The sequence below is a fragment of the Oreochromis aureus genome, linkage group 1 (assembly GCF_013358895.1).
Source record: "Oreochromis aureus strain Israel breed Guangdong linkage group 1, ZZ_aureus, whole genome shotgun sequence".
Classification (NCBI taxonomy): Eukaryota; Metazoa; Chordata; class Actinopteri; order Cichliformes; family Cichlidae; genus Oreochromis; species Oreochromis aureus.
In genome coordinates this window covers 17,073,719-17,100,867 of record NC_052942.1, presented here as the reverse complement: position 1 = coordinate 17,100,867, position 27,149 = coordinate 17,073,719, and the positions used below count along the sequence as shown (strand labels likewise).

Genomic DNA, 27,149 nt, shown 5'->3' with positions numbered 1-27,149 from the left:
AATCTGAAAAAGAGGAATATATTTGACATTTTTACCATTCGTAGGCCAATAACACCACTGTACATCTAAAAAGAGCCACGTGACACTTTGAATATTCCCTCCCAGGTGGACACTGGCCTGTATAAGGTAGGACTGTGGTGGCCGCGTGTTTTGTGCAAACTACATTCACATTTGATAAACTCAACAATTGCAGTCGTATGTTTTGGGCTGCATGGAGAATGTGTGTCCAGACTACAAGGACTTCGGCAGGATAGCAAAGTAGACTTACAGAGAAATTGTACAGGTAGCTACAAGAAAAACAAGAACGAACAGAAAATGCTTGGATGACTGTGATTACTTTGGCTACGTATGATCTGAGCCTCTGAAGCTATAATGGTCTCACTAAGGCTTTGGTTAGGCTATGTGCACCTTCTAATAAAGACAGTTAAAACTGGGAAGTTTCTAGAGCATTTTGTCCTGCTATATTAATTTAGGATGGACAAACAACTTTCTGCATTTATGTGGACTACAACCAAAAATGTAAAAAACAACAACAACAAAAAACTATTTCAATAAAATAAAAAACAACAATAACAGCCACATAGGCAATGACAGCATGCCAAAATAATAATATAAATTATAAAACAAAATAAATATAAAAACACATTTTTTACTTTTTTTATTGCAAATATGTCTACAAAAATTAGGAATACAGATAGAGATATAACAAGTATGGTTAAGTAAGTTCAGTTGCAATGCAGAAGAAAAAAAAAAAAAACACATTCTGGTGCTTTGTGCCATATTTTGGATCAAAGTTTGTTCCCTTTTCTGAAGACTTACATTCACTAGAAAATACACAGAGACCAAAAAACAGTCCAGTACCACCAAACTCTAACAAAATCTAATATTAGGACCTGTGGAAGCGCAATCGTGGCATAACTCGTAAGTATTAAAACATTTATAAACACAGAGACAGACCATTAACACATAGGGAGTGGAAACAAAAAGAACTTATAAAGAACAGAAAGAAAGAAAGGAAAACATAAAAAAATAAAACCCAAAAGTTATACAAACAAATGCAAGTTTGAAACTTTGAATTGTACTTGACTAATGTGGTACATAAATACAGACAGGACAAGACATATGATAAAGATGTAAAAATGCAAATGCGATTAAAGTTTGTTTTTAAACATTTTTTATGGTTTACAAAAAAAAAATGCTTAGCAACATGGCATCTGCAGCTTTCAGAGGAAAAGCTGTTATATTCTTTGGAATTTATAAATGTTAATGGCGGCACACAGAGGAGGATCAGATAAAGACGGCAGAATCTATTTGGGTGCATTTTCATTTTTGAACTATAATGTAATCAACTAATACGCTTCAGTATTCCTAATGAATCACAATCAGTTTTTCAAGAAATAACCTCTGAGGACATTGGGCAGGCCAAAGTGCGATCAGCTTTCTGTGCTCCATCTGCCAGAAAATTATTTTTTTTTGTACCACTGAGCCTTAAAAACATGGTCCATGAATTCATTACCGTTTCTAAACAAATGCATAGCTATTATTTAGTTGCCCAGCTATTTATTTACATTTCCTCTTCTTAACAGAGCTTTTGATTATGACCTTTAAGGTTATAATCAGAGTATATTTAAATGTGTGGGCAGAAACGTACTATATGCTGTATATAAAATAATGTATATATATATATATATTTTCTTTCAAATATAAGAAATGACCCTCACAAGGCTCTTAGTTTGGCGAGGAGTGCCTCTACATCTGACTCTCCATTGGTGCCACAGCTGCTCACTGTGGGACTAAAGGAGGATGACTGGAAGGCTGGAGTTCCCGCGCTCCTTGTGCCAACCTCCATCTCTTTTTCGGTCGCTTTAACTCTCTCCACCACCCTCTCTCTGTCCGGCCCATAGCCGTGACCCGCCACGTTCCTGTACCCGCGGCCCGACTCTGAACCCACAGCAGCTTTGGCTCTGGCTGCAGATGGATGGCTCTCAGACTCGTTATGGGCCTCCCGGGCAGAGGGAGCTTTCACCGCCGCTGAACTCGCATTTATATTCTGCCGAGAGCGAGACCTTTGTAAAGGTGCCTTGTTGTTTTCTGCGAGTGAAAAACAGAGACAAAGCAGTGAGCACAACTATGAGAATGAGGGAGAAGAGGGTGATGCGTGACTGACACATTAAATGAATGGGAGCAAGGAGGTTAATCAGATTACAGATTAAATTACAAGCAAGCCACAGAGAAGCGGCAAAAGCAGGCGAGCGATGAGAAAATAGAAAGTCAGGCGATGCAGCGAAACACGAAATTATGAAATAAAAGAAGTTAGGAAGTAATAAAAGCAGTTTAGTAAACAATTACACATGCAAAACAAATTACATACATACACAAGAGGTTGCACTGTTAGTCTGTTCGTATCGACATACTCTCACTGATGAGACTGAAGTTTCTGCAGTACTCTGGCACAAAGCCAGCTCAGCATGATGAAATGGATATGGCTGATCAACCACAACAGGAACTCAATAACATTGTATGTTGCCCTTTTTTCCAATCTCCTAGTCTCACCCCCCTTGCACGACACCCTCCCACCCAGCTTCACCTCCCCTGATTCTACCATCATCATCCATTCTCCTTCCTCTGCTCTTCATCTCGGCTCTCTGCTCCGGCACTTGTCCTCTTCATCTTTCTTATTCCTTAAAACACATTCCCAGGCAGACAGTGGAACAGAGCAACGCCCAGATGCCAAGATCAGACCTACGTTCTGAATTATAATCCTTCTGAGTAGATCTTAGACTTCATCATCAGTATGTGCGCGCTGGAAGGAGAGGGCAAATCCATATTCATGTGACCTTGAGTGTGAGGCTGAGAGGAGTGGCGCGAGGAAAGACACCGCCGCATTTAAAGTTTCCTGAGCCTGAAATGTCTGGCAAACAGGAGTCAAACACAGCAGAGCAGAACAGAGCGACCCGCTCTGTCAGCCAATCGGTAATGAGTTTGGAGCGTGGCCAGTCAGTCATGACAGTGTGTTTTATGGGCCGAGCTGACGAATGACAAGGAACGTCCCTGAACACAACCTCTGACAAATAAATAAGGATAAAGGGAGGAAAGGGAGCAGACAAGAAGGAAGCGACTGCAATATTAAGGAAAGAAAGTCAACGTTCGCACTCGCGCACACACAAACACACGCTGTTACGTTCACAAAAAAACCTGTTAGGCAAACAAGAGGCAGTGGGCGACTTTAAAAGGAGGAACAGAGTAGAGTGTTTCGTCTTGCTTGCTGTGATTGAACATTTAACACAGCTGAAAATGCAAGTCTCCTCTCATTATCTGACCCTTTTTGCGCTATCTTCCTGTTGTAGCAGTCTAACTTGCAACAGATGACAATTATTTCCCACTGCTGATACTTTTTGCTCCACAATTTCCCAATCACGTCCTGTTTCTCTGTCCTCCCCCTAAAAAGTGCATCAGCTACACCCACCCTGTCTGCTTCTCTCTACTTAGCGATGCCCCCCTCTTGAAAGGAAACACTTGTTTCCCTTAAAAGCGGCGCTCACAGATTCGGAGCTGATGCTGGGAAAGTGATCACTTCTGTAATAAACTATTTGCATTTTGATATCTTGTTTACACTTTAGCTTAATCTCAAATTGAGGCCGTTTCTGTCACGAAAAGCAACACGGATGGGATTATTATCACACGTCGAGTGTGACAAAATGTCAATCTTTGAATTTACATTCATTTTAACATGTATTAGCATTTAATTATTTTCAGCTCTGCATGGAGCCTAAATTACTTATGAAAACCACATACTGACTGGAGTACAAAATGCTGTTTCGATACATATACATTTACACTTCAAAAAGAAATGAAGAAACCCCACACTTGAATAAGACCTCTTATCCAAAAGTGCATTTCTCTTCTCCCTAACAGGGCCTTGGCCTTTAGTGGTGAACATGATCAAAGTGCTGGCAAGTTCAGTTTCTTCTCAGTCTGCCTGCCTGTGACACCTCGCTGCCCCTTCCTTTGAAGCCTTGCTAGCTTCTCAACATATGCCTTCATCTAAGCTGTAAAACACGTCTGAGAGATGTAAAATATGTCTCATCTTCCAGGTAGCACTCCTTTAACCAACAACTGACAAAGGCTGTACAGGAGAACTAGTCAAGCAGAATTTTAATCGAAATCGCTGCTCTGGATCGTCAAGGAATTCAAAGACAAAACTGTCGTCTTTTATTGAACACATGCTTGTGATGGTAGAGGTGTGAATTTATCCTTCTCACACCATCAAATATGGATTAGCTACGTGATGTGCAATTAGATATAAAAGATGGTTAGTGTACTTTAGTACGCAACATACTCAGGATAAATGCCACATCATTATTAGTAAGACAATTAATTAAGCATTGCACTCAATGACTTTCAAATAATAAAAAAGCTTCAGCCTACATACACCAGGCTGCAACTCCACTGTGAACAGTTCAGGTATGAATTCAGGTGTGCAGTATAGCCACCAGCAGATATGAGAGGTCTCGGACTGAACTTTGGTGCTAAGTGACACTGATCTAAGTGATATTACTGCGATACATGATTAGATTCTGATCTGCTGCCTCAGGAGCCACAAAAGGCTTCATAAAGCTTTTTCCACTCTGATCACATACAAGGACACACTCTGATAAAAATGCTTCTGTTACTTTAACACAGTTACATCCATGTCGATACGTTGTTACAGCAAAACCGTTCCAAAACCCTATTTGGTTTCTTCATGCAAACCTCCCCAGAAATGTAAATACACATCACCTTCGATGCAGCCTGCACAGGTATAAATACCCCATCAGCTTTTGCGACCTATGCATGCTGTGTATCGTAGACTCTATGTTGATATTATAATTCAGGCGTTAGTATTTTTGAGCTATGCACTTTTTCCTAAATCTTGGCCACTGGGCATTATTTAGGGTAGAACAGTAGAGAAGTAGGGAGAGAGCAGGGAGGAATGGCACTGAGAAAATGGTCCAGGGCAGACTCGAACACAGGCCCTCTCAACCTTTCAGCACCCGCTCACCTGCTACTGGGCATAATTCACCTCAGTTTTAAAATCCAGCACTTCGAACACTAAATGGTTACATGTCCTTGTAAGAAAAAAGCTTCTTTCTTCAGTTATTGTCTTTGACCAGGAGCCATTGCAAGCCAGCAGCTTTTTTACTGTGTGGTTTTTGTCAAATAATAAGCTGGTAAATGCCACTTTTAAGTTAAAAAGTGAAACAGTGTGTTGTCTGCTATTTACACAGAGCTTTTCTATTTCTACTAAGTACTTTCCTCTGTGAAGCCACGGTGGCGGTTTCCGACACCTTTGACGTCACATATGGAGGCAGAACATATTAAACCAATGTTTGAACTTGGGTTTTGGACTGTGTGTTGAAAGAGCACCAATACAGCAGTCCATACTTAGAAGTTCATCTTCACACCTTAATGTCAAACTACTTTGTTAGAAAGCTTTCACAGTGAAATATAATGAAAGAGCAGGAGAGGTATTCTTTCCTTCCACTGGCAGATGGCAACACAAAAGAAAGCACATTTCCTCATGAAAGATCATTTGCTGCGTTTATGTTCGGTGCTGATGCAGGTAAGCATTTATTCACTTCTTTCCTGCTTCTGGATTGTCGACGTTTGAAAAAGAAGGAGCAACTCTGAGGCTTCTGAGACAGAAAGTGAAGTCTGGGCTGCAGCAGTGCTCACCTGTCTTTCACTTTTTCGCACTGTTAAAGCTAAACTGACACCATTGTGGTAATAAACTCATCAACATCAAGAGGTGTTAAGAGATTGGAGCAAAACTGAACAGATGAGAAAGCCTGGAGAGTGGTATTTTCCAGAGTGTCAACCATAAACACAGCGCTAAACCAGCAGTCTATCACAGTCCTCGGTCCAACGCCGTCCTTTAGTCTGCTTGAAGGCAGAACGGAGAAGAAAAACTGTTCAAAAATGACGATAAAAGAGCTGGCAGACTGAGTGTGTTGTGCCTTTTCGCTCTCGGCTTTGCTGTAAAATGTGTCTTTAAACTGTGAGTCTCAGAGCCCAAAGCCTTTTTTCCCAGCTACTGACACTGGTTCTGTTTCAGCATAAGACAAGCAAAATCTCAAACGAAACAGACTAATCGCTGCTCTAAATCGTTTGAAAATATCACTGGGAATTTCAAGATGGAACCATGGTGGTTTATTACATGTCTGATAGGATGGCATTTTGTCGAAATGTAAAAGGCCCCGTCCAATAGAGAAAACAGAGATTTTTTTTCTCCATCTGCAAATAGCTGCAGAGAGGAATTCACATTTTTCTCTTGTCAGATCATTTGGTCCATTTGCATTTGCCACTTCAAATACAGATGCAGATGAGCCTTTCCTCTCATCTCTCACTCCCTCCCTGTCTCTCCACTCTTATGAAGTTTGCTGTATTTGATCACTTTAAGAAGAGAGCAGTCATGCAGACTTAGAAAAATACAGACAGTGAAGTGACTTTTTCTCTCCACGGAGTGACTGACACAACAAGTTGAAGTTAGCAAGATCAAATACACACTTCTTTAGCCGTCATAAATCAAAACATGGCTAGATGGTTTGTTTTTTTGTTTTTTCCACCCTTTCCATTTTAAATCTAAATCTCTGCATTTGGGGCCACTTTACGGCGTATGACTTTGGTTACATAATCAAACAAAAGCACATTTTTTCCAAAAAACATTTTGTATAAATACTACTAATAATTTGTCATTATTGATTTTTCTTGCTGACCTGTAGTTGTCTAATATGTTGCTGTATTTACTGTGTTTTCCACTGCTATTGTACTCTGGTTACTTTCCACCTCCATGTCAACAAGAAATCTCTGATCTTTTTGGCATCGCTGTGTCTTCCATAGCATTTCCTTCAAGCAACCAACCGTCTGTGTCCTCTTTACACTGGTCATGTATAAGAACGGTCATGTAATGTGAGTTTACTTGCAGATTATTTCTGAATGTTTGCTAAAATGCTCATCTATATCCAAACAAATTTAGCTTTAAAATAAAAACATTTGAATATGTGGATATATAGCCTCAGTGTCTTAAGAGCAGCCACAATGAACTGAAAGTGACCAGCTCTGTTTTATCTATTGGAAATTTCCATCGAAAAGATGAGAGACAAAAGCAGAATTAGGCATATCACTTGGAAATCGAATGGTTAAAATGCACTGGTGGCTTTACTTTCAGTCCTACAATGAAACATGACTGACTTTTGTGTTGCAGATTCTTTGTACAGTACAGCAGAGTATAGTCTAGCACAGGGTAGTGTAGGGTATAGTCGGTGTCCATGAGGCCAGCCCATCCGCCCAGCGTTTTATGGCTGAGGGGTTCAAACATCAGACTTTTTGAGCAGTTATATATTATCTCCTCCACAGCAGTGAGATCAGTTTGTCACTGTTATTGTAGCCATGTTTTGCTGTCATGTGTTTATAACAACATAAGAACAGAAATCGTCTCAGTGTGTCAAAATGTTTCTTAGAACAATATTTCTTCATTCAGAACAGAGATACTCAATTTTTCAGTTTCCGTACACAGTCTAGTTATACTAGGATGTGTGATTACCGTGTCAGAACATGATAAAAACCGTATTAGAAACTAAATACTTATCATTTATGCCATCTGAATTAAAAAAAATAATAGCAGCAGTCGCCAGTGCTACTCCTCAGCTTCCTGAAAGTAGGATCTTTAGGTAGCAGAAGTCACTTGAAAACACAAGTTTAAGAACATATAACTACCAATTCACTAACACAACTTAACCCACCCTCCTGCTTATTTTATATCTTTTGCCAGGTGTTCAAGATTTTAACTATACTGTTAACTGTAACTGACATATTTATTTGTGCATGCAAGAGCTTAAAAATAGGTCCTTCCGACCCCATCAGGAAATGAGTACGACTTTTTTTGTTTTGCTTTTTCTACTAGGCCTAAAAGGGGAAAAAAAGCTTTGCTTTCGTTGGTCCAGTGAGTTTTAGATCTACCAGCCAATTACAAACGGTTTTCAATTCCCCGTCTGCCTCTGCAACAACTACGTCATCAGAAGCAAACATAATTATTAAGCCTTAATGTATGAACGCTATCTAAATCACAATGTATTTGTACCAGAATTGTCATGACAGCATAGATAATCAAACAATGATTTTACATAATTACCTGTTATTTATGAAAGCTCTATTTCAATACACTCCTTATTTGTAATTTGAAGACCAAAAAAAAGAATTATACACTTAAGTCTATGTACCATGTGAGTCAGTCCTTTGAACCTTATATCATTTGACTGCAGTGATACTGGCAGAATATTCCCGCCTGTGTTTACATAGAAAGCAAAAAGCTGTAAATGAAACAAAGAGCGTGGAAAATCTTTTAACATTTCTGCTATCAAATTGTGTCCCGGCATGAAACTCCATACAATTACAACAATCTGGCAGCAGAATGGTTTTTATCATTATGAAAATTCCCCGAATACAAATTGAGAAAAAGCTTTGAATGCCATTTTGTTAAAAGACTGAAACACTGGCTGTAGTATAGCATATTAAACTGTGCCATTAAGAAATCTGCAAAAATAAATAAATAAATTGTATTAAGGCTGCCAAATTCCAAAGTGTCAGATTGCCAGCAGATACAGCTAAGCTATCAACATGAGAAGCCTATATGATATCCTTCCCGAGTAAGAACACCTATGGCAAGGTGTAAAAAGTCCTACTGACCTCCTTCTTGAGCTCTTCGGTTCTCAAAATCTTAGGTAAATTTAAGTAAATGGAAAAGAAAAATTCCCTCCTCCTATAAGTCATTTTTAAATTGTTCTGTGTGGATTAACCAGTCATTCATGGTGGAACCGGTAACACTGAACAAAACTTTTGGTAAATGGTAAATGGACTGATTCTTATATAGCGCTTTTCTACTCTCACGGAGTACTCAAAGCGCTGTATACAACATGCCTCATTCACCCAATCACACCCATTCTCACAAGCACTTTATCTATACGTAGTGCTTACTAAGTACATTCGCACACATTCATACTCCGATGGACGCATCGGAGAGCAAGTTGGGGTTAGTATCTTGCCCAAGGATACTTGACATGCAGACTGGAGGAGCCAGGGATCGAACCACCAACCTTCCGATCAGTAGGTGACCTGCTCTACCTCCTGAGCTACAGCCACCCAGAACTTGCAGAACTTTTCAGACATCTTCAGTGTATATAACAGAAGATGAGACTAGGTGTGTGTTTTGCTGCATCTCTGCCAGCAATCAGCACACTTGAGGTGTGAAAGTAGAGTTGCTATGACTCATAGTACAAATAAAACAAATTCAGAAAAGCAAAACTGATTGAATGGAGGAAAAGGGGTGAAAAACCTGGCTCACAAAATAACCCTTCTTACTTCGTTCGTACTCTAATGGACAGTTGTGCATTACCACTTAGGAATACAAATGGTATAAAAAGAAAGGAAAAAAAAGGCTTACCATTTTATCTGTGAGGATGGGATTGTGCGCACCGTACTCTAGAAGGCTATGACTTTGCACAACACAATGAGATGTGCCAAGGAGAGCTACATTTAAGAGTCGTATGGTGAAACAAATGTGAGTCATGTGCCAAAGTCCCCCAGCCAGTCTTTTAAAGGGTAAAAGCAAGAAGACAGCTTGTTAGCTTGGGTGTATTAGGCTGACTCTAATTAAAGATCATTACTTGGCAAAGCACCAGTCACTGAAGGTTAGTCCGTTGTTTGTTTGTTGTAGTTAGCTGCACATGTGCAGACTGTACTGTCTAGCTTTTTCTGACACAGCAGACAGGATTAAAAATGAGGACAGGCAACAAGCAATGAGAGGAGAGTGAAAGGAGAACAAAAGTGGGAGAATGAGATGATGAGGGAGAGGATGACAAGGTGGACAGACTAAACAGCCTCAAGACAGTGGCATGATTTGGGGGCAATGACTGTAATTTGGACTAGACTCAAATAGAGCACAAAAACTGAGGGAGCTATGTGAAAGAAGAGAAAATAGAGGACTGTTGAAAGAGCACTATAACAGTCCCTATGGGTAATCCAAAAACCAGCACTGACATAGGTAACGGAGGCCTGTCCGGCTCTAACGCATATATAAATGTTTTCATTTGTTAAGCATTGATTCTGCTCCCCTCTTTCTCTCCTCCTTCTCTCCCACATTAACAACCTCAAATATATTTGCTTAATTACAGAAGAACATGATTCAGTTCCACAGTTTTAGTGGAAATGAGACATAATTTGGAGGAAAAATATGTGCCAGTATGTACTCGTGATACAATTTTATTTATTTATTTATCAATACATTTTTTTTTTATTTTGGCTGAGCCTACAGTTCACTGAGGAGCTGCAGCCAAATAGTGCTTGTTATAATTTGTTGTTAAAAAAATGTGGCTCGAGATCTGGTAGTAGGATTTCTTATTTGAATTTATTATAAATGAAATGATTAATGATTTAATAAAGATGAAATGACCAACAGACTAATTGATGAGTAAAAGAATTATTAGCTGCGGCCCCAGGGACATGTATTACATCTTACTAGGGCTGTCAGAAACACATATTTTGATTTAGTGACAGTGATGATCAGTCCAAAAAGAAAACAGCATTGGCTCTTTTTATAATTACAACTTTGATACAGTTAATTTGTTAAGGCTCAAAGCTAATTTTAGAAAACATTATGCCCTTTCAATAGAGCTGGCACAAGTGGAGAGAGTTTACATTGTGTATAGTATCTGGGAGATAAAAACTGTCTTTATACTAAAATATTACTGATCAGTATGTTCGTCTATGGTCACAGTAAGTGGAGCCTGAATATCTGGCTCCAAAGAAAGAGAGGGGACAGTCCCTTGACATTTATAGGTCACCCTCTATGACCGCATTCTTGTAAGCATTTATTTATTTATTTATTTTTAAACTGGACAGGCAGTGGGATTTGCACAACCATAGATGTGTACATAAGAGACACACTCCTATGGAGATGTCAGCACATTTCCCCTGCAGTGCATAAACAAATATGACATATTGAAATCAAGACTACGAGACAAGTGAAAGAGGAGTTGGTAGCCGCGTAAAATCAGAAAGGGTGATGTGGAGGATGTGAAAGGGCTGTGGCTGAATGTCCCTGAAGTCCCCTGCCCCTCAGTGTGAACCTTCAGCCACTGTGAGCTGCAGCCAAGCATGGCATTACGTTAGCACGCCTTGGTGCATCTAACAATGCCCCAAAAGTGAGCCCGGTTCCCTGCCACTAGTATGGCTAACCTACACGCACTCTACTTGAGAAAAAATGATAACAAATAATACAGGGCCTCTCTTTGATTGATAGCTTCACTATCAAACGCAAGCGATATGACATTTTCAAAGCAGTCAATAACACTGTTGTCACTAATGTATTCATATCTGCCTTTTCAAAACAACAAAACAACAACAACAAAAACCAAAAAACAGCTTGATAGCCAATGTAAATCAATGTAAACGCAAAAATATGGCCAATTAAAAGCCACATCCAATTTCGAATGCTGTGCAGTGAACAGCATTATCAGAAAATGTGGTTTAACCCTATAGGTCACAATTATGGGGGCTACAAAACAAGCTGACTTCTTTTAAAAAGATGTCAGGCAATAATTTGAATTTTTCCAAGATTCTGCGAACAACTGTGATGTGATTTTGTACTGCACATGACACAAGCCTACAAACAGCAGGACTCAGTAAAAATTGGTTACCTCGCCGAGGAGTTGGAGGTGTGAAGTCTATCGCCCGCAGCTCTTCGTCTAAGAGGTCGCAGTGACTGTTCTTACTAGTCCCATGACACTCTGCAATATTTCAAACTGATATGCTGCCTAAAAAATGCAGAAAATGTCCACTGTATTGTTTTGTAGATGCAGATGAATAAATGATAATGCTAAGTGCTAAGCTCGGTAACAAAAACACATATATACAGCATTTGTTAAGTCATGATCTTGACATTTATTTAAATACAAGTCAGAGATTGGCATTTTAAATTAATGTTTATCAGTTTTAGAAATATCATCCTCCAGAAATATGAATTTGTAAATTACCCATCTCAAGCAAATCTTATATCTTTGTAGGACGTAAAATAAGCCATTTACTAAAGGCCATGATCAACAATTTGCAATAAATGGGTAAAAAAAAAAAAGCATACAATTATTCATAATATAAACAAATCTGTCCACCTGTATTATAAATAGAAAATACACCTGGCAGATGGTTGTAGCAACCCGAGCTTTTACTCCTGCTTTACACTAATTATATCTACACGCAGGGTAATAGACTGCGAATGTTTCCTCATACAGGGACAACATCCCTTCCTGGGGCCTTGCTCTTCTCTCACAGTGTTTCCCACACAGCAAGAGAAAAGCAGACATCAGACACAAACACCGAAAGACAGCCTGACAGACACACATCACTGCATAGAAGCAAACACAAGCGCACACACGCACAGTCCTTTTCCAATAAGCACGGGCTATTTCACAGGTGTACGGACAGTGTACGCTGCTGCAACTGGCATGAATTAAACATGCCTTGGTTTCAGGCTCTGCTACCTGTTGTTGTTGTTTGTGCGGTTACTGCTGGTAAATATCCCCAGCGGTCGTAGTCTAATGCATATGTATTTCCCCTCAGTGACTTCACACTAACTAAGGGTTTCTATCAGCCGCATTCTCCGGCAGTGTACACCTGTCACACTGGGAAAGGAAAATATTGATCCTTCACACATCCCCAGACACGAAGCTGAAACTTGCAAATGCATCCTTAGACTCAAAGACAGAAAGAACGACACTTTTCTGTTTGCTTTGAATCAATTGGTTATACAGAAAGTAAAATGACATTAAAATCATTGACTGAGAAGAATTTTACATCACAGGAAGAGTAAAAATGATGGACTCCTTCTTGTTGTGTACACAGTGCAGAGGATTATAGAGAACACAGCTGATCATTTGCAAAAGGCTTCTGTATCCATAAGACAGATTTGCAGAGAACACATATTCTGCTGTATTTTTGTCAGTGTCACAAAATGAGATATTAACGGCCACATTCAGATTCTTCACTACTGCCGGTGTGTGGACAACGCAGACGTGTTGTTTTTCTTTTGTTAAAGTACACCTATTATGCTGTTCCTTATTTTCTATCACACATAAACTGTTATGGTGGTGGATACTTATGTTGCCCAAGCAACATTTTCTATTCTAGTCTCCTCACATGTCATAAAAAAGGGATATCCTTTATATTCTCATCACAGGCACACAGCTCGGGCTGTGAGCACTGCAGCCCCACCCACCTGCTGTTTAAGTCTTCTGTTTGCAAGGGGCAGCAAATAAGAAAGAGGCTGTTTTAAAGGAAGGGTGGCCCAAAAGGGAAACAAGCTAAAATGGCTGGTTTTGCACAGAAAATGAACTGAGGTGCTGCACCAAGGCCATGTACAAAGCAAACAGGAATTATTTAACACTATGAATCATACAAAGTTGTCTATAATTCACAGTAAATAGTAAAAATATAAAAGGTTTATATTAACTCATATGAGAGGTATCAAGCAGTATCAAAGCAGCCAAGCCCTATATACAAGTGGTCATTTAACAAAACCACTTCATCTGGGTAACATTATTCATTCACATTCATTATTCCAGCACAAGAGCTGATTAAATATTTCAACCTCCAGCAGAGGACTTCCATTCTTCGTCTCTTTTGTATTCAACTAAGGTGTTTCTTTTTTGCCATTGTTTCTTACTGCCAGCTGAAGAGTTGTGTTTAACACTCAGGCTGACTCTGACAGCTCTCAATATGCAGGGCCAGTCCTGCCAAACAGACTTATGAATTCCAAACAGCCTGGAGTCATGCTCCATATTTCATTGAAGTTGAATATTTAAAAAGATCAACCCACTCAAAACCCTATAAAACCTATCGTTCTGGGGCCTTGTGTCCTAAAAATAAAATCGCATCTGCCATATCGCATTACAGACAGCCACATCAGCCTCCATCTCTTAACCATTTCCCTCTCTGTGTTCCTCCCTCTCTCTCTGACAAAACCCATCTGGTAACCAGCCTGTCTCCATCAACACAGGTTTCGCTCTTTCAAACAACTGTACACTTCTTCCCGCCTCCTTTATCTCATTCGCTTCCCTTTTCTTCCTTGCTGTCTAGAAATCACATTTTTGTTTCTTTGTTGGCGCTGCAACTCTCACCCCTTAACTGTCCTTCAACCTCATCTCTTCCTAGAGAATCACATAGACCACCAGGCAGGAAAAAAACGTTCTCCGTTTCCTTCCTACTGCAATGGAACTGGTTTGTTACTTCAAAAAGTGAACAAAAACATGACATTTGTCAAAACGCAGCAAAATTAGCCGAGACACACTGCGATAGAGCCTGTCTGACAGCACAACTTCACACAGATCAAGGTGGTCCAGACGGTGGGGAAAAAAATCAACAACTCAAACTATGAGAAAAGTGTAGCGTGTTTCACTCCCACAATGCCCATTGCGGCCCTATATTTGCTTTGTCTGGCTGTAAATTAAAGATAACATATTTAAGCGTTAATTTATCTTGATATTTGATATAATGTCATGAGCATAATGCACCATAACATTCATCTGCCTCACGGCTGTGGTCAGCAAACAGAACATAACATGTTTATATCAGAGTGCTTAGCGCAAATGTCACCAGTGATTGATTAAACATGGTCAAACTAAACCAAATACAAGGAGCTGCATGACTTACACTGACTGACGTCAAGTCTATTATGTTCTTCAGTCATTAGTCTTGTTAGATTTCCACCCTTCAAACAGTAATTTCACTTTGGTGTCCAAAAACAAAACCGCCCAGCTGTCGTAGGGCAAAAGGCAAAGCACACGCTGGAAATGTCTCTACAGACAGACAACCGCACAGTCTCATGCACATCCAATTTAGCTTCACCAGTTAACCTAATTATGCATGTCTTTGCACTGTGGGAAGATAGAGTAGTCAGATAGAAGCACACGCCACATAGAAAGGCCCCAGCTGGCCAGGCGGTTCAAACCAGGAACCTTCTTGCTGTGAGGAGACAGTGCTAACCACTGCACCGCCGTGCTGTGACATCTAATTTTCAAAAAGAAGAAAAAAACTAAAACCCACATGAGACAAAAAATGTAAAACATTTACAGAGAAAACCAAAAAGTACCCTAAAATGTGTTATTTCCAAGCTCAAAAGAGACTAAGAAGCAGTGTTGTTGTTGTTATTAATGTTATTAAATCTGGAAAAATATTATTGTGGGGTGGAAAAAGCTATGATGAGCAGAGTAAAGCATCCAATGTAAGTGTTGCATGATGATTGAAAATTAATTTCAAAGGAACCGATGACAACAGTTCCAAGAGCTCTACAAATACAGTGCACAGTGCAGAGATTTTTGTATCTACTGACTGAAATTTTACAATATGCTAATTTTATGCTTCCATTTGATTTCAGATATAATCTTTGATGAATAAACATGACACACACATGCAAAAGCCGGTGGGCAGAAGCATGTGCATGCATCCACCCACCAGTTGGCAGGGAACAAATTAGATCATATCAACCCATACCAGAACTAAAATTAAAACAAAAACAAAAAGGCAACGCTCAAAGCACAGACGCTGCAAAAAAATGAAATAAAAATGGGATGTTGGTGACATGAAATGCTATTAATATCAACCTGCTAGATTTCTACACTGGGTGTCGACGTTGATTCAAATAAATCAATCAATTAATGACTAGCCAGCTCTATATGAGATGTGTTACATCAAGTGGAGGAAGAAAAAAAAGGGGTGGGGGGGAAAGAGAACAGAAAACATTCATCGAGAGACTGATGTGTTTTTAATGCAAACCCAACACTTCCTGCTGCTTTTAAGTAAAAGCTTCTAGGGACTTGAGTTGTGGTATTTGCTGAAAAAAAAATCTAAATAGTGGAGAGCTCAGACATTTGGATTTCCTTCCTTTCTTAATTACAAAAGATGGCAGCGAGTTCTCAGACTTCAAAACAACCCACCAGCACTACATGTTTTTCTATAACCTACTGTAAAGGTTGACGGGCTTTAATTGTTACTGTACCCTGGACAAACAGACAGACAAAGTCATGCAGTGTCTTAGCATCATGGTGAGTGGAAATTCTAAAGTGTTATGTCTGTGTATAAGCATTGGCCTGTCTCTCACTTTTTAGCAGCTTTATTCTCTGACTCATCAGTAAAAAAGGAAAGCAAAATTCGCATGGCGGCCCCATCGCCATGGGGTAATGTTGCTACGCTCTCCTGCAACCATTGGAGCTCGCTGACATATCAATGCAATTAGAGTCACGGCTGTGTCCCAGTGAAGGTCAGCTAGCACCACTCAGACTACCGCATACTGAGAGAAACGCAGAGACAGCATGAGAGTGAGGAAGGCAGTCTGAGGAGAGGAAACAAATTAAGTGACAGGGCAGCATGGCTGGGTTTAGCTCAGCCTCTGTCCAGGGGCCTCTTCCTCTAACTCTCACACTGGCCTGGCAATTAAAAATACATGCATCAGTAGTCCACAAAACTCTCTGAAGAACATATAATCATACATTTACACAAGCCATGCACATGCAAATAGGGAAAGCCAGTCTCCACAATGTGTGCAGCGAAATACATTCCACTTCATATTCCCTATGCATTTAGAACTGATGGCCAACCAGCTCTGTTGAATTCAATGAACCTCTAATCAATGCAGCACACAAATGATTCACTGAAATAGAAGGTTGTGCACTCATGGCTCAAGGGCACACATCAAACCCAATCACCTCGAAAGGTATGGATCTGTCTAAAGAAAACTGTAGTTCATCGCACTCCCAGTCCTCGGCATGACAGACATCAGTAAGCCAAGGACAGTGGTGTTGATGAGATTGGCCCATATTGATTTTAATCAATAGAGGACTTCTGTGCTTTTCAAATGAAGAAACATATTTAAACCGTAGAAGTCCCATTTTGTTGTTAGCTGTCAGCAAACACCCAGGGGTAACTTTCCTGCAGCAGTGACCTCAGTATATGCACATGCACATATATGTAAGAAATAAATCATTAACTCAACTTCCAAGCGTGCACAAAAATCCTATCACTCTTGTAGCACATCTGTTTAATATCTGTGCATGTACTGATGGTTTGGCAGGAAAGCATCCTTAGCAGATCTGGCCTCAGGGACAAGTGCAGCACTTTAAGTGTGTCATCCATCTTATTCCTTCTGAAAGCTCCCATGGGGGCCATAGCAATCTATGCTCCCCTCAGACATGTTCTGTGTCTCGACAGTCTGTAGAGGCTGCAGCAGTGTGGACAATAGGATGGGTTAATCTTGTAAATAGTTGGCTAAGGAACATTGCCAAGCAGGTTATGACATGGTTAAAGCATAGCCAATATGCAAGAGAGGCTTGAAATGAAATTGTGCACAAAAAAAAGCATCACAAAAGGCCCTCCTAACAAATTATCCGACCTGGACACAGATACATTTTTTTTCTCCTTCAATGCTCAAGTTATCCTTGACCTACAAAAACACATGGAGCAGATGAGAAACACGAGCTGTTTGTTGTCCAGGTTATACATATACACATACACACAAACACACATACATACATGTATGTATGTATATGTGCGCTTGTATACACACATATATGTATGTATTTATAAACCTTGAAAGAATTAAAAAGGAAACGCATGTGTGACACACACACACACACACACACACACACACACACACACACACACACACACTCAGAGGGTGTCACAATTCACCAAGTGAGATCGATGTGCTGGGCTTAATGTCTAAGATGCAGCTGCATCGATTCAAACTGGTTGAATCACGGCAAAGCTGGGAGGGAATCACAGCTGAATCGATGCAAGTATTTCTGTATCAGAAAGGCCTGATATGACAAGCATATCTTTTTTAAAGCAGCTAATCATGTCTGTTATTCTTTGTGTGTCACTCTCTTGTGTCTGCCGGTCTTGCCAGTTCAGTGAAGTTCAGTTCATTACCAGGCTGTGCTACAAAAGAAAAAAAAAAGTCCGGGGGGGGGGGGGGGATTATTTTGTGAGGTGATATGGTGAAGCACAATGCTAACAACAATGCAGACTGATTATTTATGAAAAGGTTGTACAATGTAATTAGCAATGACTTAATGCACAGCATTTTAGGAATTGTTCCCGTAGAGTTAGATAGGCTATGGATGAGGATGATGATGGATAAAAGAATGTCATTTGATTTCAAAATAATGGCATAATTACAATTAACACCTTAGATTTGGCATTTTCCTTCACAACTTACTCTTACATAGAAGTGAAATCAGGTTTAGTCATAGTTTTGTTTTTTCTTTTGGTTTTGCATTACATTAACGTCAGAACAGGACATGCACACCTGGATTTTTAAACCTGCACAGTTGTGTTATTTATTCAACACAGTCAGATGTACAAAACAGCTACTAGATGTGTGTTTGTTTTCTTTAATCAGCCAATGAATAGAACAATGGCTCAGTGTGACACTTCAGAGCATGCAGGATTGTGCCTGCAGCACAATCCTTGTTGTAATTATCACAACATCCATCAGCAAACACACACAAGACAAACACAGGAATAAAGAAGAAATCGAGGGGGGAAACAAACAGTAAATAACTTCTGAAAGCACCATGACAGCATGTAACACCCTCTGCCTGGGTACAATCAGGGAAGCTTTGGTGCTGTTGTCTGTTGCTAGCACTGATCAGACAGGAGATATAAAACAGGGAGCGAGAGCAGGGATATCTAGCCATGTTTGTGCCTGACTGCTTTAGAAAGTTGGCTACTTCCGGGTATAACAGGCTCATTATTATTTAAGAGAGAGAAATAGTCAAGCCAGAAAATAGACTTAAACGCTCACAGATGCATATCAGAGCAAAACCAAGAAACTCAGCCAAACATGGACCTCTATACAGCCGCTGAACGAGATCAAAAACACACGAAAATGCATGTATTTCAGTGTGGTGAGAAATGTGTTTTGTATAAACAGAGGGACAAACAAATAATGAGTAGTGCAACTGGAATATGAGGGTACAGGACAGAGGCGTAAAGGAAGGTATTTATTACTGAAACTCCAGCCCTGTCTGACAGTGTTGCCTTGGTTTTTTGGTTTTTTTTTTTAGAACATGCCACATTAGCAAATGGAACATCAGACCCCAGCAAAAGCAATTATGCAAAAATCCAGAGGATTCAACGGCTACATGTCTGCTTTCAGATGAGCACAGAGAATGTATTCCATAAGTCCAACAATAACAAGCAACAGGTGCCAGAAAAAGAAAATGCAGTGGGTGTAAATGTGACCAGTCCTGAACATTTTTCATATTAAATTACACTGGTCCTAATACATATTTACTAGATCCAAAGATAGGCTATGAAAAGAGAAATTAAAAATAATTATTAGCGACCTTTAACCATAATGTGTTGGTTTTGACCGTTTGGGTGACAGAAATTATCAATTTCAGCAGAGAAAACGCATTCATTCAGTTGAGATGACTTAATCAAAGTCTGAAGGAAAGTCTCTATCTTCTATTTCCCCAACTAACACGAGCCAGCGAAAATACCATTGATTGTGCACCTGTGAAAACACAGTCTTTATTTCAGCAAGTCTTTTTGTCTGTAGGTTAACTGACATGAACCAATCCATTCTCTGACACCAGCAGACACCACTCATTACAGTGATCCAGAAAACTGATCTTCTGATGGAAACATTCTTGCAATCAATGGTGCCTCCCACACATTCGAAAGCAGGAAACAGAAGATAAGGCTTACAAGGGTTAAAGTAATAGAGAAATACCACGGAAAGAGCGATAGAGTGACAGAGACCGAGAGAGAGTATACTAGGTAATGGAAAAGAGAACAAAGTAAGCAAAGATTGCACTGAAATCTGGCTTATAATACATCCATGGTTACAATTACAGCAGTCACTTCAGTAATGCTGGGCTGTAACTCTGTCCGTGCACAAATCAGATTTTGTTTGCACTGATTTCATATCTGCCAAACCACTTGGCGAGGAGGGCAAGCTTACATTGTTATTGGAATTGCTTGAGTCTGGACATAATCAGACATCTCTAAATCCAGAAGGACGATAACAGGAGAAGAACCGGCTTACATATCCGGTAAGATCCGAGGGTATTATCCTGTTGTACAGCATGCACAAATTCAGCACTGGTTTGCAAAAATAATCTTGTTCAGATACAGATGGATGATGATGGCCTGCATTAGAGATGGGTTTTGCTTGAGCTAATTATCATGCAAATAATCAGGCCAAATTAAACATGTTTAATAAGAAAGTCTTTAAGAGAAACCTGAATTAATGGGTTCTGTTACCAAAATCTAATTAAAAATCCCACTTACGCTAATAACTAAAAATACGGCCTCGGAAAATACACTTTTAACTGCATACTGTGTGGCTCAATTCATGCGTATACCCTTTAAATCTTTGTTATTTAATATACATCTTAAAAATCAACAAACAGTTTATGTAGATATTTAATGACTGGACATCTAACAACGTAATGCAAGTATGCACACTTGTATTTTAATTTCATGCAGATTTTTAATGTGGCGCAACTTTGTTAAAAGCTCAAATTTCCTACCCTTAACGTTTTTGGATGATCCTACTTACTTTATGAGGACAAACCAGACAACCAGATCTGTTTTTAAGCCTCGATTATTTTTTATGTCTTTAAAACCACAATGTGAGCGAGGATGGGTCTGCAGAGATGTGCAATGATGAATTTAATTCATTAGTATTTACTACAATTACTGTCATTAACATTTATGTTGGACCAGTTTGCACTGAGATGGAATGCTTTAATTAAGCAAAGCACAGGTAGTTAAATTATGTGTAGCTACAAAGTTGGAAAGCGAGATGAAACATGGGTGTCGATCAAACACTGAACTATTCATTACTTAAATTTTATATACTTGTGGTCCTGTGCACTGACAAGCATTTGCAGCTCAAAAGCTGTAAATGTAATTTAAATGTATTTTGCTATAGAAATACCACTAATGAAATTATATTGAATTGAATCTCTAAAAAGGAGTACTAGAAATGTGACACTTTAAAAAGTTGGGTTTAATGTAAGTCTGGATAAGCAGTCAAATTCATGTTTGAATGACACCAAAACGACAGAAAGAAATTACATTTTTAAGAAATGATGTTTAGGAAAACAGACCAACATCTCTCAAATGATAGGATTAACTTCAAATATCCATTTTGTTTTTTTGTCCTGAAAGAAATTGGGTTGTAATAACGGCTACACAGAATACTCAGCTGAGTTACATATACAGACACACACACACACACACACACACACACAAACAGGTATACCTGAAACAGAACCAGTGCAATCAACACAGACACCCTCTGGCACATGCTGCTGTGTGGTGCTGGTTGGTGGCTACTAATGGTTCATTGCCACAGGTGGGTGGAGGAGAAGAAAGAGAGAGATGATCTTTGTAGAGCTCATGTTTTCTGCTCAGCATGCACATAGCCACTGCTGTGAATAGGGGAAAAAAAAGTGGAAATCTAGAAATTAGAAAAAGAAAGCCAAAGGAAAAATGACAGCCTGAAAAAGTCACATTTTTCACTTCTTCTCATGGCAAGATGAGTGCAGCTGATGCCATTTAATACCACTTTTTCCCCATGCATGCATAAGCGAACCTCCTACAGTATAAATATACATCTTTTCTGTTCAACACGGTAAGATGAACAAGAGAAGTAGACACAGCTCTAGCTTATGAATCTTTTATGTCCAACTACCTGGATCTCATTATAAGCTGATTAGATGACCTGTTTGATACAGCTGTATGAATGCAGTATTGCAGTGGTAAAATGTCCCCAAGACACAGACAAGCATACACAGATAGACATCGTGCTAATGTCTCCTCCTCTGTGGCCCTTTTTTTCCTCTTTTTTTTCCCAAAATGCTGGTGGCATTTCATGCAGGAAGACTGTGACAAATCTTGACAGTATCTCCCTAGTTGCTGCTCCTCCTCCCTCCTTCCCTTAGCCACTATCTGTCATGCGGGAGGTGTTTGAGTGGCAAATATGGGGAAAAATAATACATATATATACTTTTGGTGTGAGGGCATTTGATTTTGTATTAACTGAGAAGAAAAAAGATGAGGTCTTTTTCTTTTGTCTGCATAACTACAGATGTGTAAATTTGAAGTACAATTATTATCCTTCTTATTGAAAGACAAATCAGTATTTAAGAGAGAAACACAACGGAAACAAAATGAGGATGCAAAAAGGGAAAAGGGTTTGCGAGAATGATGGAGGCAGATGAGTGGGAGAGAAAGGGAAGTGAAAAGTGCACAGTCTGAAAAGGCACAAGGAAGGTGAAAAGGAGAGTGGGATTTATTTTCACCTGTCAACAGCACTTAAAGCCATAAACACATACAAAGCTTCTGCTTCGGGGCACTGGGACAATATTGGTCATGCTGTGTGTTTGTGTGTGATGGATGATTCTTCACGTTTATGTTGTTTGTCATCAGGGTGTTGACCATGTCAGAACCTGGTCTGAGTCTAATCCTCCTTGAGAAATCATGAACGCATGGCTAACAGTTCACTGGTTGTCACTTTTTACACTGGTGCAAAGGTAACTGTTTCTGGAGGGCAATATGGGCATCCTTCCACAAACAGCAGGGGTCACAGGATCAGTATAAAGGAATGATTTACAATCTATCCATATGATGTTATTTTTACAAAAAAATACAGCACATTGAAGTTCAGCACCACAAAGATATCACAAAGATGATTTCTAATAATAAATAATTCTTATCATGCTCTTTTAGCATTTTTAATGGGAATAAAATATAGAAGGTGAGAGAATTAATGAAGACGACCGACTGAACGCTGAAAATGAGGCTTTCTTCTACTTTGGATCAAAGGAAATAGAGGAAAGTAATATGACAAACTGACTTAATCTATCTTTATGAAAATCTTTCTGTGACGGCATGGTATCCAAACTTGGCTGAGGTGAATTAAATACTGCAAATAATGATTAACGTCTATGTGGACAGTGCCCCAGGCACTTTTGACCAGGGCATAGAGAAAAATGGCCAGCAACGCTTTCAAACCGACACAGCCTTCTCTTTACAGTGTGGCCAATTAACAGAAGCAAGGATATTTAAATTCACAGTCGAGAGATGCACCCGTGTCTGTGCGAGTGTGAACATGTGTGTGCGAGTGAGGCAGAATTTGACAATTACGAGTGCGCTTGAGAAAATGAAACTGAAACCGCAGGTGTTTTATATCATTTGTCATCACAGTTGCAAGTAAAACATGAATTTGTGCCGTGTGTAATGAACAGTATGCAAATCCTCACTCAGTTTGCAGTTACTCTCTCTGACTGGAATGAAATATGCTGTTAAGCAGTGATAAATTGAGGAAAGTATTCTTCCTGCCCAGCTCGCTACTTTTAAGAGCCATAAAAATTTCTTTAAAAACCAAGGCTCTGAAAATGTGAAAAAGGTTATTTTCATTATCCTTATGTTCCCGTGCACACGTTTGTGGGCAGTCACCCGTATGTCCAACTGATTAACCGAGTGACCAAAACAGAAGGAGAAGGATACTGCAAAGGGAGAGGGAGGGAGTGAGAGAGCTATGCCTCCAATGCATATAGCCTGCCAGTTTGGCTCTGGCAGATAGTGACCTTGTTTGCATGATTAGTAGAAGCACTGAGGCGTGATTGGCCCTGTTACATTATTCTCCCTCTCTCTTCTTCCTTCCTGCCATCTCTTATTTATCAATCTTATTCTCCTTCATTCCCCTTTTCCTTTTTTGGCCTTTGATTGAAAGCTGTTCGACCAAGGCCTCAATTTCTGCTGCTACTTATCAAAAGACGTTTCTTTTTATTTTCACAAAAATGTGTTTAAATTACTCTGTAACCTAATGTTCAAAAATTTCTTTAACATTTTAGATATTTTGGACATCATGACAGGGAAAAAAGAATTATCCTGAAAGGCAAATCTTGCACTTAAAGTATGGTGAAAACATTTTGAGTCACCCCTCATTTCTTTGTATTTTGCTTCTAAAGAGCCAGACATTCCTATAATTTTTAAAGTGTTCTTGTGCAACGGTTCTTCAGGCTTTTTGAAGGTCTGTCAAAGTTTTTCTTTGGACCTTATGCCATACCACTTACAGTGGAATGTTTGGGGTTTTTTTAAGCCACTTAACACTGACCTATGAATCATTCAAGCCTTAAAACAGGACCTAACTCAAGGGATGAACCAGTCCTGCGTCTACACACAACAGTCAACTTAGTAAAGAAACAAACTTAAATTCCATCTTTAGGCATTTTGTTACTAGCAACCTGTTACAAAAATACATGATATGTTCCAATTTCTTTAGTTGATTCTACAAGAACTGCCACATTTTCACAAGCATTAGACTGTAGTTTTGCACCAAAATCTGATTCCCAGAGAGCTATTAGCTGAAAACCCGGCATATCTCAGCATGGTGCGAAGTGTGTCCTTAAAGTAAATAAATAAATAAATAAAAAACTGAAAAAGTCCTGCACTCAGGACTTTTGCACTTTTGTACAGCATTGTAGATCATTTATCTTTCGTTTTGTAATGAGATAAATGCTGTGAGTAAAAACAATGGAAATGAAGAAAAGTGATAGCAAAGTGGTGGTCTAATAAAGGTAAAGGAGACATAATAATGGATGTTTTATGAAAATTCAAACCTGGAAAAAAAAAAAGTCAGATAAAGCAGTATTGGACTGGGGAGGCTGGTGGGAAGAGTTTGAGTGAAAATAAAATATAATAAAGGGTAGATAGTATATTACATGTATATGAATAGCACTGACCTAACAGGGGCATTATGAAGAGTCACATTGTGTTGTAAGCCAAAATAAAGTAACAACACGAAAATTACACAGATAATTAACTAATTGTGTTGGTCTTACTTTCAATAGTATTACATTATGACAATTTTGATATCTAAAGAAAAATTAAGTTCTGCTAATTGAGATCTCATTTAATCATCAAAGTTTTTTTTGCTTTTTTTTTTTTAAGTAGAAGTCAATTAATTACACCTCCCTAGTATAGGGTTGAACCCCCTTTTGCCTTGAGAACTACCTTAAATCTTTGTGCCACAGATTCAACAAGGTGCTGGAAACATTCCTCTGACATTTTGATCCATATTGACATGATAGCATCATATAGTTGTTGCAGGTAGGTCAGATTGATAGCTATGATGTAAATCTCCCATTCCACCACATCCCAAAGGTGCTCTGTTGAACTGAGATCTGGTGATTGTGGAGGTTGAGTACAGTGACCTCATTGTCATGTTTAAGATGATATGATGGTCTGTGACATGGCGTGTTATCTTGGTGTAACCAGCCATCAGAAGATACACTTTGGTTATGGACATGGTTCAGTTGGTGCTAAGGTGCCCAAAGTGTGCCAAAAATATATTTCCTACATCACTACACCAATAAACTTGAACCACTGAAACGAGGCGGGATGGACCCATGCTTTCATGCCGTTTATGCCAATGTCTGACCCTATCATCGTCTCATCAGATCACGCAACTTATTCTATTGTCCAATTCTGGCGAGCCCATGCGAACTGTAGCCTCAGTTTCCCGTTCTTAAGAGAAGGACCTGGTGTGGTTGTCTGCTGCTGTAGCCAATCTGTATTCCCAGATCCTGTTCTACATACGTTGGTTGTCCTGAGTGGTTATTTTTGTAGGGTTTCTATCTTAAAATTTAAAGTGCCTTGAAGTGACCTTTATTGTCATTTGGCACAATATAAATAAAACAGAATTGAAATTTATTTCGACTAGACCGGACTTACTGTTGCCTTCCTATCAGCTTGAGGTTGTGTGGCCATTGTCCTCTGACATCAATAAGGCATTTTCAATCCGAAAAACTGCCGCTCACTGGATATTTTCTATTTTTGAACCATTCTCTGTAAACCCTACAGATGGTTCTGTCAGAAAATCCCAGTAAATCAGCAGTTTCTGATGCTCAGTGTAAATTTCATGCTTACATGTGTTAAATTGCTGTCATATGATTGGATAATTACATATTTATATAATAATGAGCAGCTGAACAGGTGTACCTATTGAAATGGTGAATGAGTCATACATATATACATATACACACATACACAAGTACACACATATACATATGTGTATATATATACACATATATACATATACACATATACACATATATACACATATACACATATACACATATACACATATATACACATACACACATATATACATATACATATACATATATGTATGTATATATATATGTGTGTATGTATATATGTATGTGTGTGTGTATGTATATATATATATATATATATATATATATATATATATATATATATATATATATATATATATATATATATATACATACATATATATATATATATATATATATACATACATATATATATATATATATATATACATACATATATATATATATATATATATATATATATATATACAGTTAAGCCCATAATTATTCATACCCTGGCAAATTTTGACTTAAAGTTACTTTTATTCAACCAGCAAGTTATTTTTTGACTGGAAATGACACAGGCGTATCACAAAAGACAACAAGATGATGTACAAGACGCATCATTGTGGAAAAAAATATTTCTCAGCTTTTATTTACATTTGAGCAAAAAGTAACATGTCCAGAATTATTCATACCCTTTACAAACTGTCACAGCCTCTGGGAAAATCCAAAGTTCCATACCATTCCAAATAGTCAAAGCTGTTCTAAAGCATCCTAATTACCCTGATTAATTGGAAATGGCTGTTTTACTCAACTCAACAGGTGAAAAACAGCAGCTCTCTGCAGGTGGTCTGTGGACATTCATGGCTAAGACAAAGGAACTCAGTGAGGACCTGCAGCTGTGCATTGTGGCTGCTCACAAGTGAGGAATGGGCTACAAGGCCATATCCAAATGTTTTCAAGTTCCAGTGGCTACAGTGCAAAGTATTATTAAAAAATACAAGATGTTCCGCTCTGTGGAAAATCTCAGAGGACGTTGTCGGAAGCCAAAAGTGAAACCTGTGCTGGCCAGGAGAATAGTGAGAGAGGTGAAAAAGAATCCAAGGATCACCACCAAGGCCA

At 39.0% G+C, this 27,149-nt stretch overlaps 1 protein-coding gene across 5 annotated transcripts in view; it reads right to left on the bottom strand.

The window, feature by feature from the left end:
- Positions 1 to 1,400: 1,400 nt before the first annotated feature.
- LOC116312213 (protein diaphanous homolog 3) overlaps positions 1,401 to 27,149 on the bottom strand; it is a 163,534-nt gene continuing 137,785 nt past the window's right edge. For all 5 annotated transcript variants that reach the window (XM_039609251.1, XM_039609274.1, XM_031729576.2 and 2 more), the window contains one exon: positions 1,401 to 2,091. In XM_039609251.1, the coding sequence (XP_039465185.1) occupies positions 1,718 to 2,091 (374 nt within the window). In that variant the 3' untranslated portion in view covers positions 1,401 to 1,717. The remainder of the gene's footprint in view (positions 2,092 to 27,149) is intronic.